Source organism: Capricornis sumatraensis, chromosome 4 (assembly GCF_032405125.1).
Source record: "Capricornis sumatraensis isolate serow.1 chromosome 4, serow.2, whole genome shotgun sequence".
NCBI lineage: Eukaryota > Metazoa > Chordata > Mammalia > Artiodactyla > Bovidae > Capricornis > Capricornis sumatraensis.
In genome coordinates this window covers 31,633,085-31,646,965 of record NC_091072.1, presented here as the reverse complement: position 1 = coordinate 31,646,965, position 13,881 = coordinate 31,633,085, and the positions used below count along the sequence as shown (strand labels likewise).

The 13,881-nt window shown below is 39.1% G+C and overlaps 1 protein-coding gene across 9 annotated transcripts in view; it reads left to right on the top strand.

Moving 5' to 3' along the window:
* TENM3 (teneurin transmembrane protein 3) overlaps positions 1-13,881 on the top strand; it is a 454,861-nt gene that overhangs the window by 339,880 nt on the left and 101,100 nt on the right. For all 9 annotated transcript variants that reach the window (XM_068971252.1, XM_068971251.1, XM_068971249.1 and 6 more), the window contains one exon: positions 3,228-3,413. In XM_068971252.1, the coding sequence (XP_068827353.1) occupies positions 3,228-3,413 (186 nt within the window). The remainder of the gene's footprint in view (positions 1-3,227; positions 3,414-13,881) is intronic.

Below are 13,881 nucleotides of genomic sequence, written 5' to 3'. Positions count from 1 at the left end.
TGGAAAACTTCTGTTGAACCCATAAGTAGATATCATAGTTAAAGGAGCAACTTAGGAGTTTTCTTTCTTGCTCTTTTTCCTTCTTTCTTTTCTTCCCCTTTCCCTTCCCCTCTCCCCTCCTTCCTTCAGTCTTTCTTCCTTCCCTCCTCGTCCTCTGCTTCCCTCATCTTGTGGGCCATAAATTGTGAAGGGCGACAGTGTCTACAATATGCCTATCACTGCCTCATAGACACTCGAGTTGATCTAGAGAGCTTGGTGAACCAGAGACTGGTTAGAAGATTCCTGACTGTCAGAACATGCAAGGTGTATAGGATAAATAAGAGTGAAAAAAACCTAAATTGGGGGCTGAATTGCAGAGGACCTTGAATGTCTCAGTAATGAGTTTTAAAAAATTATCACCAACCAAGGTTTATCAAGCATGGATGCATGGCATTATTTTCAATAACATGTCAGCTCATTTTGTCCTCCACTTTAAAAAAATATAATTACAAGAGCAATATAGGCATTTAGCTCTTTCTTTGGGGTTTTTATTTACATTTTCAGCTTCTATACTAAAAATGTAAAAATCCAATTAAAGTTTATAGATACAGTTACTTGTATAAAGCTACTTGATTCAGGCCTCTCTGCCTATTAGTGAAATAGGCATAATAATACTAGTTATAAAATAATACTTGTTTGAAATATTGTCATTCTATTTGTTTCCCACAGTTTTCCAAGTTGGAAAGGAACAGAACAATGGCCCCTTTTTTCATGTAAAGCTATTTAATACATTACCAGGATTATTTTATAAAGGATGGTTTGTAATTGATATTAAATAGCTCAAAAATTAATTTGATCTTCTTCATAAAATGGTAAAAATGGTATTGTTATGAATAGCCAAAAAAAGGATATCAATGTTAGTTAAAAAAGTAAACTGGCTGCCAAAATTACATACCATTATTTTACATACTTAGACTAATTTTTTTCATTCTGCTGTTACTATTTTGCTAGCTGAAGATCTAATTTTACTTGTATATCTGACTGTTTTGACATAATGAGTGAAGGTCTTCATCCTATTCATCTTTAAATCCTTAATGCAAAATGCACACTTACTAAATTCTCAATATAGAGAGTTGACTAATAAACACAATATACTTCTTTGGGAGAAAGCAGTTAAGCACAGAACAAAACTTTATTAAACTTTACTATTAGCTGCCGAAAGACAGAAAACTTACTTACAATTGTTAGTAAAGATCTCAAATACACATAGGGCTATCCTGTGAAAACATCTGGATTCATGTGTCTCCAATTAGTCTGCATATTGCACAGTTCTCATTGAAAGTTTAGGAAAACACCTTTGTTAGTCTACATTCGTGACTTAAAAGCAGTAGCATTTCACATTTCTAACCTATTGAATTCTAAAGCAGAGCACTATCAGCTGCCTGTATTGTTGCTGTGGAAATGACCTTCAGAGATCTAAATTCAATAGAATAGGTTTTACACCTGAAGAAACATTTGGTTAAGCTGCTAAAAGAGAAGAAATGAATTATTTCCATCAGAAAGTTTATAGGTTTGAAAGCAACAGAGCTCTCCTCTCTCTTCAGCAGCAGTTTGTCCATTAATTAGCCCTTCAATTCCACTTCAATTAAATTAACTCTAATTAATAAGTTCATTACAAAGATTGACGCACCTTGCTCAAAGCAAGTGTGCTAAACGCTGATAAACACCTTCACCCTAATGAAAAATTGATTAGATTGAATAAAAAAGGGAACCTCAGAAAGAAACCTCGCTCTTCTGAAGCTCAGGTGACGTTCTGTTCCTCTGAAGTTAATCAAAACATCTTGGATCCTTTAATCAAAAATTTAATTCAAAGGAGTTGGAAAATGTGGCGTGAAAAACCACATACCACCCTCCTCCAGCTCATAGCCCTGACTGTTGTTTATAAGAAGTGTTCACCACTGTCAGAGCCTGGATCAAGTTTTTAAAAATTCTGCAGCCCTGTGAAGTCCACTGTCTGAGAAATATTATTTGGCCAATGACTGGGGAACTGTGGGATCATGCATGTGACTACCTAAACAGGGACTGGCTATTTTTTATTTTGAAATTCAGCTAGTCCATTTCCTGTTTGTTAGAAATGATGTAAGGTTTTTATTCATTATGTTCATTATTGAAAGAAAACCAAAACTAAACAATAGTCTTCCAATCTTAAGAAAAAAAAATAGTTCATTTTATTTAACTTTATATGTAAAAAGTAAAAACTAAAATACCCTCAGAGTTCTGTCTGTCTGTCTCTCTCTCTCTTAACTGGATCTCATCAAAAAAAACTTTTAAGAAAACTTTTTTAAGAAAAAACTTATGTCAGATGCCTGAATTCTGTTTTAATGACCTAACTTCTTGTTACCATTTATAAAGTCCTTTGGTGACTCCTGCTCTTTTCAGTAATTCTAGTAATTGGAAAACCTTGCTTTTCAAATGTTAAGAGTTCATAGTTATATATATTATTAAACTGCTTTTCTGTTATTGTTTTGCTCAGCAACTTCTGTCAGCAGTACAAATATACTGTCTAGGAAAAAAAACAACAATTTATTTTATTTAACCAGTTTGTTTGTGTGTCAGACCCAAGCTAATATGCATACTATAATAGATTCTTTTTTTTTTACTTTTTTAAATAACAAATTCTTTCTAATGAAAGTTTCTAAATATTTTAAAAATGTAAACTATAAGATTAAAAATAACTCCTTTTCTATTTTTGCTACCCAGGTGAAACCCAACTCCTGTTAAACACCTGACATACACAGACACAGAATATTTCATAAATTTTATATCAGTTTGATGTATATGTACATGTGTTCCTGGCTGCCCAAAACATCCTCTGAGAAACATATAAGTGTGTGTGCGTGTTTTCTTCTCATTATGAATCCTATGTTCTGTTTTGTTAGTAGTGTGTGTGTACCCAAATATATAAATATAGGACATTGTTTATAGCATAATTATCATGTGCCTTTTATGCCCAATACGGCAGAATAAAATTTTAAAAAGTAAAACTACGTTTATCATTCTTAGCCGCCGATACTGAAATTGACTTAGTAGGTCAAATGACTTAGTAGGTAAATACTTTCGTGCTTACGTTCAAGGATTTTGCTTTTCCCTGTCATGGGTTAGAGTTGAAGACGAAGCACTGCTTATTAACTCCCCTTCTCACTCCCCTCTACTCCTCTCTTGACCTGCTTCCTCTGTTTTACATCTAGAAATCTGTTCTGTGGACTGTGGCTCACATGGTGTTTGCATGGGGGGTTCCTGTCGCTGTGAAGAAGGCTGGACGGGCCCAGCGTGCAATCAGAGAGCCTGCCACCCGCGCTGTGCCGAGCATGGGACCTGCAAGGACGGCAAGTGTGAATGCAGCCAGGGCTGGAACGGAGAGCACTGCACCATCGGTAGGCCCGCCCCCTGCCCTGGCCCCGCCCCCTGTCCCGAGTACCCTAACAGAGCTCACAAGGTGCTGCGTTTCACCTTGGAAAAACTCTTCCAATTATTGATAATTTGTCCTCCTCTTTCTTCCAAAGGAATAACTTCATTTTAAAATAAGGTCCTCATTTTCCAATTGCAATCTAGTTCTTTTTATTTTTCTAATTTTTTAAAATTCTTATTGGAATATAATTGCTTTACAATGCTGCGTTAGTTTCTGCTGTACAGAGAAGTGAATTTGTTATAGTCCAGTTCTTTGTAAAACTGCTGTATCAAGTATGAAGTATAAGGATATTTTATTCATTTTTAGGGGGAATAGCCACCAAAATTGACTCGTATAAGGAGGATTTCATTTCTTATAAACCAACTCTCATTGAATATTCCTTTTGTGTGTTACATATTGCCACCGTGGAACAGCAGTATTTTTTACTTGAAAGAAAGATTCCCAGTATCTAGCCTTTTGGACTCCTATAGATTCCAGAATCACACATCTTAGGACTTGTCCATCTATTTGAGTCTCTAAGGAAGTTTGAGTTTTTATAACTTTATTTTGTAGTACTGTGAAAAAATAGAGCAAAATGCACAATTCTAGTTTTTCTTAGATTTATATGCTTCACACTTCTTAAAATATGATGAAATTCTGACACATGTGTTGGTTAAATAAGACAATCAAATAGGTGTTTAAGATCAAAATGTTAATATGTAAGTACTGTTTAGCCTGGATACAAAAGTATCCAGAATACATATACTGGCTCTATATTTTCAGGGTGTTCAGTGCCTTTGCCTTTGCTATTTTAGTCACTGAAAGTAAAACATTTGTTTAAAGAAAATGCAACAGAGTTAAGTAATACATTTCTGCCTCACTTCAGTGAAAGTGTACAATATTAAGTATAAATGACATGATCCTACAAAAATTTTGTCATTTGAGAAATGGTGTTTCTCTGAAGATCAGGCCTTTGTGGTAACTCTTATCTATGAACATCCTTACAGGGTCACCTGTTAAAGGTGAGCTACTGCCAACAACTGGGGAGCCTGTAGTCTTACTGGGGTAAACTGCCAACGTGCACGTGCAGGACCCTTGCAGAGAGCTCACCCCTAACATCTTCCCTCATGAGGCTCTGCCCTCCTCTACTCTTTAAGCGAGGCTCCACAGGGAAGGGGCCGCCTGTTGCTCACGGGAGCCCCACTTGTGAGCTACAGCAAGGCAGAAAATAGTTGACAACCACGATTTGCATCTTTTCTGAGGATGTACAAGAGACAGTGTGGTATCCCTGTGATCAGGCAGCTCCATGCCCCAGTCCCAGAATGGGTGCACACTAGAAGCAGGGCAGGAAGAGTGTGCTTCTAATCCTACTCCATTGTATTTTTTGACCCCACCACCCCCATCATAAGTGAGTTGAATCTAGCTAGAAGGGAAATGTTATATACTGGACTATTTGTATCCTGGGAAGTGCAACCAACACATGTATATATAGCTTGGACTATGAGGAAGTGAACTGTAGAGTTATCCATGGGCAGTTTTAACTTGTCAACCAACAGCCACCAGACAAATCATTCTCTGGGTATCCTTACTGACGTTGGTAATATTACAGGGTTAGTTTCCCACAGAGGACCTGTCTTAAACAACTTTCCCGGTGTCCGGGAAGAAAGGGGACTTTTGTCAGTAGCAGGTCTTTTTGTTATAATTTAACGTGTCTTGCAGCAGCTAACAAGTCCACTTTCTATTGTTTCGTTTTATTTTGTTGCTTTTATACTCCATATGAGTGACAGTGTAGAAGAAAAGGACCTGCTTCATTTAAAAATAAATCTTTGAAATGAACCTTTTAAAAGATGTAGAGAACCTTTAAATCATTGTTTTACTCTTTTATACTCTCAGAAGTAGTTATTCCAAATTTTTGCATACAAAGATCCAATTGCTTTTCCGTGTCTACTTCCTACCTTGTGTATATGTCCAGAGTGAAGTCTCAGGGGTCCTTTAAAAGGAGGCCTTTGTGAGCCACTGATTAAACAGCCCAGGAAACTACAGTATGTTTTCTCATTCAGAAGAGTTACTGTTCTGTTCATTTCCTCTCGATTTCAACACTTAGGCGTCTGGCTGAAAGGAGCTTTCACTTTATGAAAGAAGACTCATAAATCAGCGAGATTTTTTTTTTTACTTTCTCCGTATTATGTGCCATCTCATTGAATACAAACAGGGAGGTTAATTGAAAGAGAGATGGAGGAGAAATTAAACAGTTAGAAGCAAACAAAAGTTCCCAATAGAAAGCAAAGAATATTCTTCATTAGTCATCTTACTGTCTTCATAAACTCTTCATGCTTCCATGAAACCATAGGCATTTTGAGAGTAAAATAGGTTATGAATTTAGAGTATTCGCAGAACACCCAACTACCTGAAGGGATTGATGGCATTCTGATATTTTTATTAGTGTGCTCACACTTTGCTCTCGTTATGAATCATGTATTCAGCAAATTCATCCTCAGGTTTGCTGTCCCAAGTCCTTCTCCTTTCTTGGGTTAGACTTTGATTAGTGATGTATCCAGATTAAAAAAAAATGAAACAAAGAGAAATCTCTTTTTAGAAATACTATGATTAAAATGAATATATCTCCCTTCCTCCCCTCAAAACCATTTAAGATTGTTGGACCCTTTCATAAACTAAGAGTCATATGACTGAATCACATCAAGGAAGCACCAGCAATGATTACTGGCATAGTTTGCTACTAATAGCACTGGTAGAGATGCTCAACTACCATACTGTGTTCCTTTGTAAGCAAACATTCCATAATTGGTCAAAAGATTATCATACTCATGTTTCTATCTTTGTTTTTCATAAGATTGGAAAGATAACTATTTAGAGGATACAGTAATTAATCTAAAAATATTAAATATAACTACGTGGTCTGTAAGTAATAGTTGACAGAATTAGAATATTATTACAGATTAGAATATTATTATAACTATAACTATATTATAAAACTATATTATTATTTCTATATGACAAAACTTAATTCTGTAGTTTGAGAATTGAGATGGATCAAAGTCAGATCTGTGAACTGGAAGATACTTGGCCTAACTCAGTAGGCTCACTATTTGTAATGTATTTAATTGGAAGCAGAATCTGTGACCCTGCAGAGGCTCTCTCTTTTCTTCTCGCTCAGGAAAGAGAGGCTAGTTACCCGAATGGCCTATGGTTGGAGTGAATGGGACGTAGAAACAGCACAAATACCACGACAGCCTCTACTGAACAGATGTTTGGAGGCAGAATCCATAGAAGTGTCACACTAGCTAACTATTTTGGTCAATGATAAATCCTAAGTACCGAATTTTTTAAGTATTATTAACCTGTACTTTCCCCCAAGAAATATTCTTTTCAGCAGTGGCTGGAAGAAATTTGCCCCTAGAGCCATCCATTTGTATCTGAGAGCATTGGAGGCTGTAGATGAGGCTGTGACCTGAAGGGTGGGGAGGAGGGAGATTGAATGATGGAACTGATCCAGCGGAGGGTTGTTAGGAAGGTAAGGAAGGCTCAGATCTCTGTGTGGCAAATCCCCTACTGGATGCTGATTTCCCCACAGACACAAATGGAGAAAATGGGCTTAAATTGCTTAAAAAGCGATTAGACTTAATGAAGGTTGGAAACTTATTTAAATCCTGGAACAAGATTCCAAGCAAATTTCTGAATCTCCATTCCAATAAGCATTAACAATATCATAATTATTTAGGTATGAAACTTTGGACATTTTGGGTTTCATCTGTTTGTTAGAGGAGTGTTTTAGGAGAGAAGTGTTTTTTAATTTCTTTGTAGTCTCTTGAACAGTATCCCACTGGGGGCTCTTGATATTTGAGAATGTATTGATAATTTCTGCTTAATTTGAAAAATTGCTAGTTTTAAGCACGGGGTTCCCTTTTTATTCTCAATTTCATTTAACTTCCATTTTCATTTTTCTTGTAGCATTTGTGTGCCTCAGTTACATTTCATTTGTTAATTTATGCATTTTTATCCATTAAGCAATTATTGATCAGCTCATCTGTGATAATTGAATACTATTTCTTAATGAAAGTCAGTGTAATATAATAAGAAAAGGCATGGGCTTTGAAATTTTAAAAAAGACGTTTCCCAACCAATCCTGTGATTTATTCACTGATTTAACTGTCTTAGCCTCCATTGGGTTTTTTGGTTTTTTTTTTTTGCAAATGTGAAGTGGTTATAATGGTCCTATTATATGAGATTTTGAAGCAGAGTGTCTGATGTTTAAGAGCTTTTGGAATTAGAATCTTTGCTACGTCATTTGCTTGCTCTGTGACTTTGGGCAAATCATTTAACTTCCCTGAGTATGTTTTCACCATAAATTTTATTTATCTCATAGGGTTGTTGGATCCTATGAAATACCAGAATGTAAATCACTTATTAAAGTGCCTAGCAATGTTTACCAAATTAGAGTTTTTTTTATTTCATTGTTAAGTATAAATGAGTCAAAGTATAATGCAGACAACATTTTGAGTGCTAAAATTGTTTTAAAAAGATAAAACAAATGGCTATCCAGCAAATTTACTCTAGTGAGTTAATATAATTTCCATTTCATTATTATAAAGAGTGACCTAGTCTCAAACTGGATATGGCTTAAGAAGAAGTTAATATGTTTGGGATGGGAGTTGAGGAGGTGTTGCTCTTTAAAATCACAGTGATGAAAGACTCAGTCTAATGTGATATTTTTCTTCTAGTTATGTCTCAAACACAGAGCTGTTTATTGAGCTACATTGATGTTCATGTACTTTCAGGCAATGCAAATGGAAATTTGGCCTAGGGGAAATCCTAATTCCTTTAAGCTACAAAAGACTGGCTATTTGTTTTTATTCTAATTCTTTAGCACATTGGTAAACAAGATCGTTAATGATCACAAAGACATGCTTTGTTTGTTCAGACAAAACCTAGTCGTAGTAGAGTACTCAGCACACCTCTAATAAATACCACAGTGCTCTGGGCTTAGGGGTGCTGGAGATTAGAAATTGAAAATGCAATATACACAGCTGGGGAGTTATCTGTTAAACAGTAAGGGGGTAAAAGAAAGAGCGGAACTGTGCCATGTATGGGCATGGCTTAGGCTTGATATTCTAATTCTCACCTCAGGATAACAGTGAAAGAATAGTGTTTTAGTTGTTAAATTAAAACATTTAGGTGACAAATTTGAAAACAAAATGACCTCGCTGATATATACTTCACTGAGATGACAAAATCAATATTCTCTGTGGCCTTTGTGAACTCTCCCATATTAAGAAGCACATTCATAATGGTATGAAATATGGACATTCTAAAACTATCTTTTTATATTTTAAACTCCGTGATTTCTCCCTTAACAAGTGGTTGTAAGGACCACATTATACCAGCAAATGATTGCTCTGAGACCAGGCTTCACATCCATCAGCATCATGTTAAGAAAGGGGTCTCTGATGGGGCCACTGACATACTTGCTGTGAAGCTGGTGAAGCTCAGGCATCAGGGCCCCTCACTTGCATGGGCCCCTTCTAGGATCTTACAAGGGGACCGTGGATTTATATGGTCACGTGTTGCAGATCAGTTAGGACTTTGGTCTCTTTCCACTCCCATCTTCTCCATCACACTTTTCCGTTGCACTGGAGTGGCTGTGGGCACTTTGAGGATTCAGCTAAGGAGAATTTGAACCTCGGTTCAGTTCAGTCACTCAGTCCTGTCCACTCTTTGCAACCCCATGAATTGCAGCACGCCAGGCCTCCCTGTCCATCACCATCTCCCTAGTTTCCATTTAATTGGGTATTCTTCTGAGACGTGAAGTCATCGCCATCTGTGATTCTTAGTGCTAGCTGTTGGGAATATTCCTCCCACCCACTGACTCGCCTAGGGACATCAGAGTAACAGAGTCAAAGGTTAAAGGAAGAAACGAATTTGTCCTGTGGAGCCCCGAAAATAGGTTGTTATTTAGTTGCTCAGTTGTGTCTGACTCTTTGCAACCCCATGGAATGTAGCCAGGCTCCTCTGTCCATGGGATTTCCCAGACAAGAATACTGGGGTGGGTAGCCATTTCCTTCTGCAGGGGATCTTCCTGACCCAAGGATTGAGGCCTAGTCTCCCACACTGGAAGGAGGATTCTTTACCACTGAGCCACCTGGGAAGCCCAGGAAAATAAGTAGTGGAGCAGAAATAAGGTTTGAAATGTATGGAAACCAAAGCTCATCTATAAGAACTCCTTCCTGTCACCAGATATGTTACAAAACGCCCATCGATACAGAAGGTTTCTCTTGTCAGCAGCAGGTTTGATGGTGGAACTTTCACAGCTATAAACTTCCCTAATTCTCACTTTCAATGATTGTTTTTTGATTTTTTGTTTTGTTTTGTTTTGGTGGTGCAGCATTCCGGATCTTAGTTCCCAACCTGTGCTCCTGCAGTGGAAGCAGGGTATTCCAACCACTGGACTCCCGCGAGAGTCCTTACTGATGATGTCTTTTTTGAGGAATTGATCAGGATGCTTGTATTTTTAAAGCATGAACCTATAGCATGCTGGTTCCAAGAATGACCTCTTCCTGCAGTTTGCAGCACCCTGATGGGATATGTCGTGTAGGGTGGAGGTGGACCATCAGGGCAGGTGTGGAGTTGAGGGGAGGAGGTTCCCCTTGGTTGGTAGTAAAAATCCAGGCAGGCTAGAAAGTGTCCCATGGAATGTGCAGAAAAGGAGACCTTAAGTTTCTTCCTGCCCTGCAGTCTCAGTGACTCTTAAGTAATTTCATGTGACTGAGAGCCTGGCAGTTCCTAAGAGAACCCTGGAAAGCCTCCTTCACAACTCACTGAGAATCACCCTTGTCCTGAAAACCAGGCTGGTTTTTTAGATGTCTGTTTCTTCCTGTGAGATAACAGTCGCATCCACTGGGGGACTCTCGCTATTATTTTCTTTCTCTGAGTCTGATTTATTCAGTTAACAGTTTTATATACAGTGCTTGATCCTCTGTAATCCCCTCAGAACTGGTCTTTTTTTTTTGTTAAATGAGGTCACTTAATCTCTCTTCTGAAAAATGCAAAACTAGTTTCTCGGACCTTTCTGAATAATGGAGGCCCCATTTTGCTAAGTTGTCAACCCTCTCTGTACGTGGTTTCAGTATTCACATCACAGAGGTTGTGTTTGTCTCACTAGTCAGTGTCACCATATTCCGTTTATTTTCATTTTTTGTGAAGAAGTGCTTGGATAATCCGAGACGTTGTTGAAGATCATGGTCACTCGCTATCCATTTTGAAGTTTTAATTCAACTCTCCTTTAAGTGCTTTTTCTCTTCACTGTGTAAGTTGTTCTTTTCTATCAGTCTGTTTTTATTTATCTGTACCAATTTCAGCCTCAAAGGATGTGATGAAGCCAGGGTTCCATTTAACTGAAGCCAGCATTGCCAGCGATGGCAGATCTGCACTTAAAGCTAAATTACTCATCTCCCTCACTGTTCAGTAACCTTTGCGGAAGAGAGGAATGAACCAACAAAAAAAGTTCACCGTCTTAAATTTGAAATTTTAGTGTGTGTGCATGCATGCTTAGTCACTTCAGGCATGTCCAACTCTTTGCAACCCAATGGACTGTAGCCCACCAGGCTCCTTTGTCCATGGTATTCTCCAGGCAGGAATACTGGAGAGGATTGCCAGACCCTCCTCCAGGGATCTTCCCGACCCATGGATTTAACCCACATCTCCTTCACTGCAGACAGATTCTTTACCCACTGAACCACCTGGGAAGCCCTGTGCTTCCATCATACATGAGGCATAAGGTTGTATATCTAGATTTTTTAATCGCTCTGAATCTCTAATAACTTTGACAATCTGTAGCTTCTAAAGCTTCAGAGTGGTTTTTAGTGTTGACTCTTCTTCTTTGCCTTTTGGCTAAGATCAAGTGGTGGCTCAGACGGAAAGCATCTGTCTATGATGTGGGAGACCTGGGTTTGATCCCTGGGTCGGGAAGTTCCCTGGAGAAGGAAACGGCAACCCACTCCTGTACTCTTGCCTAGAAAATCCCATGAGCCTGGTGTCCATGGGGTCGCAAAGAGTTGGACACGATTGAGCAACTTCACTTTCTTTTTTCTGGGAACTGCTTTGCAACCTTAACTTTGAGCACCCTTAACATGTTAACCCCAACTCCTTAATTTGCTAACTCCCTTAACTTGTCAACCTACCTGCACAAGTAGTATCGGGTCTCAAGACCATCGGGAGAATTACACCTCAAATCAGACAAATGCTGGGGAAAGTCTGGATTAGAGTCTTCACAGAACTTTGCTCCTGATTTGCTGGGTGACCATCAGTAAAATCCACAGTCCCCAGAGCCATCATGATAAATGCTCATTCATTGTTGTGACGATTTATCTCCCCCAGCATCAGTTTATGTACCCCTAAGAATAGGAGTAAATGTACCTAACCACCCTTTGCTCTGTTGTTCAGTCACCCAGTCGTGTCAGAGTATTTGTGATCCCGTGGACTGCAGCATGCCAGGCTTCCCTGTCCTTCACTATCTCCCAGAGTTTACTCAAACTCATGTCCATTGAGTCAGTGATGCTATCCAACCATCTCAGCCTCTGTCGTCCCCTTCTGCTCCTGTCTTCAGTCTTTCCCAGCATCAGGGTCTTTTCCAGTGAGTCAGCTCTTCACATCAGTGGCTAAAGTAGTACACCTTCAGCTTCAGCATTAGTCTTTCCAGTGAATATTTAGGACTGATTTCCTTTAGGATTGACTGGTTTGATCTCCTTGCTGTCCAAGGGACTCTGAAGAGTCTTCTCCAAAACCACAGTTTGAAAGCATCAATTCTTCAGCACTCAGCTTTCTTTATGGTCCAGCTCTCACATCTGTGCATGACTACCAGAAAAACCACAGTTTGACTAGACGGACCTTTGTCGGCAAATTAGTGTCTTTACTTTTTAATACACTGTCTAGACTCATCAAAACTTTTCTTCCAAAGAGCAAGCATCTTTGAATTTCATGGCTGCAGCCACCATCCGCAGTGATTTTGGAACCCAAGAAAATAAAGTCTGTCACTGTTTCCATTTTTTCCTCATCTGTTTGCCATGAAATGATGGGACCAATGCCATGATCTGAGTTTTTTAAATGTTGAGCTTTAAGCCAGCTTTCTCACTCTCCTCTTTCACTTTCATCAAGAAGCTCTTTAGTCCCCCTTCACTTTCTGCCATTATGGTGGTGTCATCTGCATTTCTGAGGTTATTGATATTTCTCCCGGCAATTTTAATTCCAGCTTGAGCTTCATTCAGCCCTGCATTTCTTATGATGTACTCTGCATATAAGTTAAATAAGCAGGGTGACAATATATAGCTTTGTTGTTCTCCTTTTCCAGTTTGGAATCAGTCCACTGTTCCATGTCTGGTTCTGTTACTTCTTGACCTGCATACAAGTTTCTCAGGAGGTGGGTAAGGTGGTCTGGTATTCCCATCTCTTGAAGAATTTTCCACAGTTTGTTATGATAACACACTCAAAGGCTTTAACATAGTCAATGAAACAGAAGTAGATGTTTTTCTGGAATTCTTTGCTTTTTCTATGATACAACAGACGTTGGCAATTTGATCTCTGGTTCCTCTGCCTTTTCTAAATCCAGCTTGTACATCCGGAAGTTGTACAGACAGAAGTTTATGTACTGTTGAAGCCTAGATTGAAGGATTTTGAGCATTATCTTGCTAACGTGTGAAATGAGTACCATTGTCCAGTAGTTTGAGCATTCCTTGGCATTGCCTTTCTTTGGAATTGGAATAAAAACTGACCTTTTCCAGTCCTGTGACCACTGCTGAGTTTTCCAAATTTGCTGGCATATTGATTGTAGCACTTTAACAGCATCATCTTTTAGGATTCGAAATAGCACATCTGGAATTCCATCACCTCCACTAGCTTTGTTCATAGTGATGCTTCCTGAGGCCCACTTAACTTCACACCCTTCACACCCTTTGCTATGAACCTCAGGTATCTGAGTTCCTCTGTTCCCTGTCTGGGGCTTCCCAGGTAGCTCAGCTGTAAATGGTCCGCCTGCCAATGCAGGAGATGTAGGAGATGCTGGTTCGCTCCCTCGTTCGAGAAGATCCCCTGGAGGAGGAAATGGCAACCCATTGCAGTATTCTTGCCTGGAGAGTCCCATGGACAGAGGAGCCTGGCGGGCTGCAGTCCATGGGGTCGCAGAGAGTCGGACTCGGCCGAGCGGCTGAGCACGCGCTGCTCTGTCCGGTCCTTCTTGCTGTGTTTGCCCTCAGCAGCCTGAAGCTGAGACTCTGCTCACACGGCAGCAGTGCTGCTCAGGTGTAAACCCCAGTAACAGTGGCCTCGTTTGGGGAAATGTCGCGTGTGTTTCTATACTTCAGAAAAGGGGCATTTTTAGGACTTCTCAAAGTCAGCTCTGAATGTAGATACTTCTGGTTAAGTGTATCTGGATTTAACATAGATCT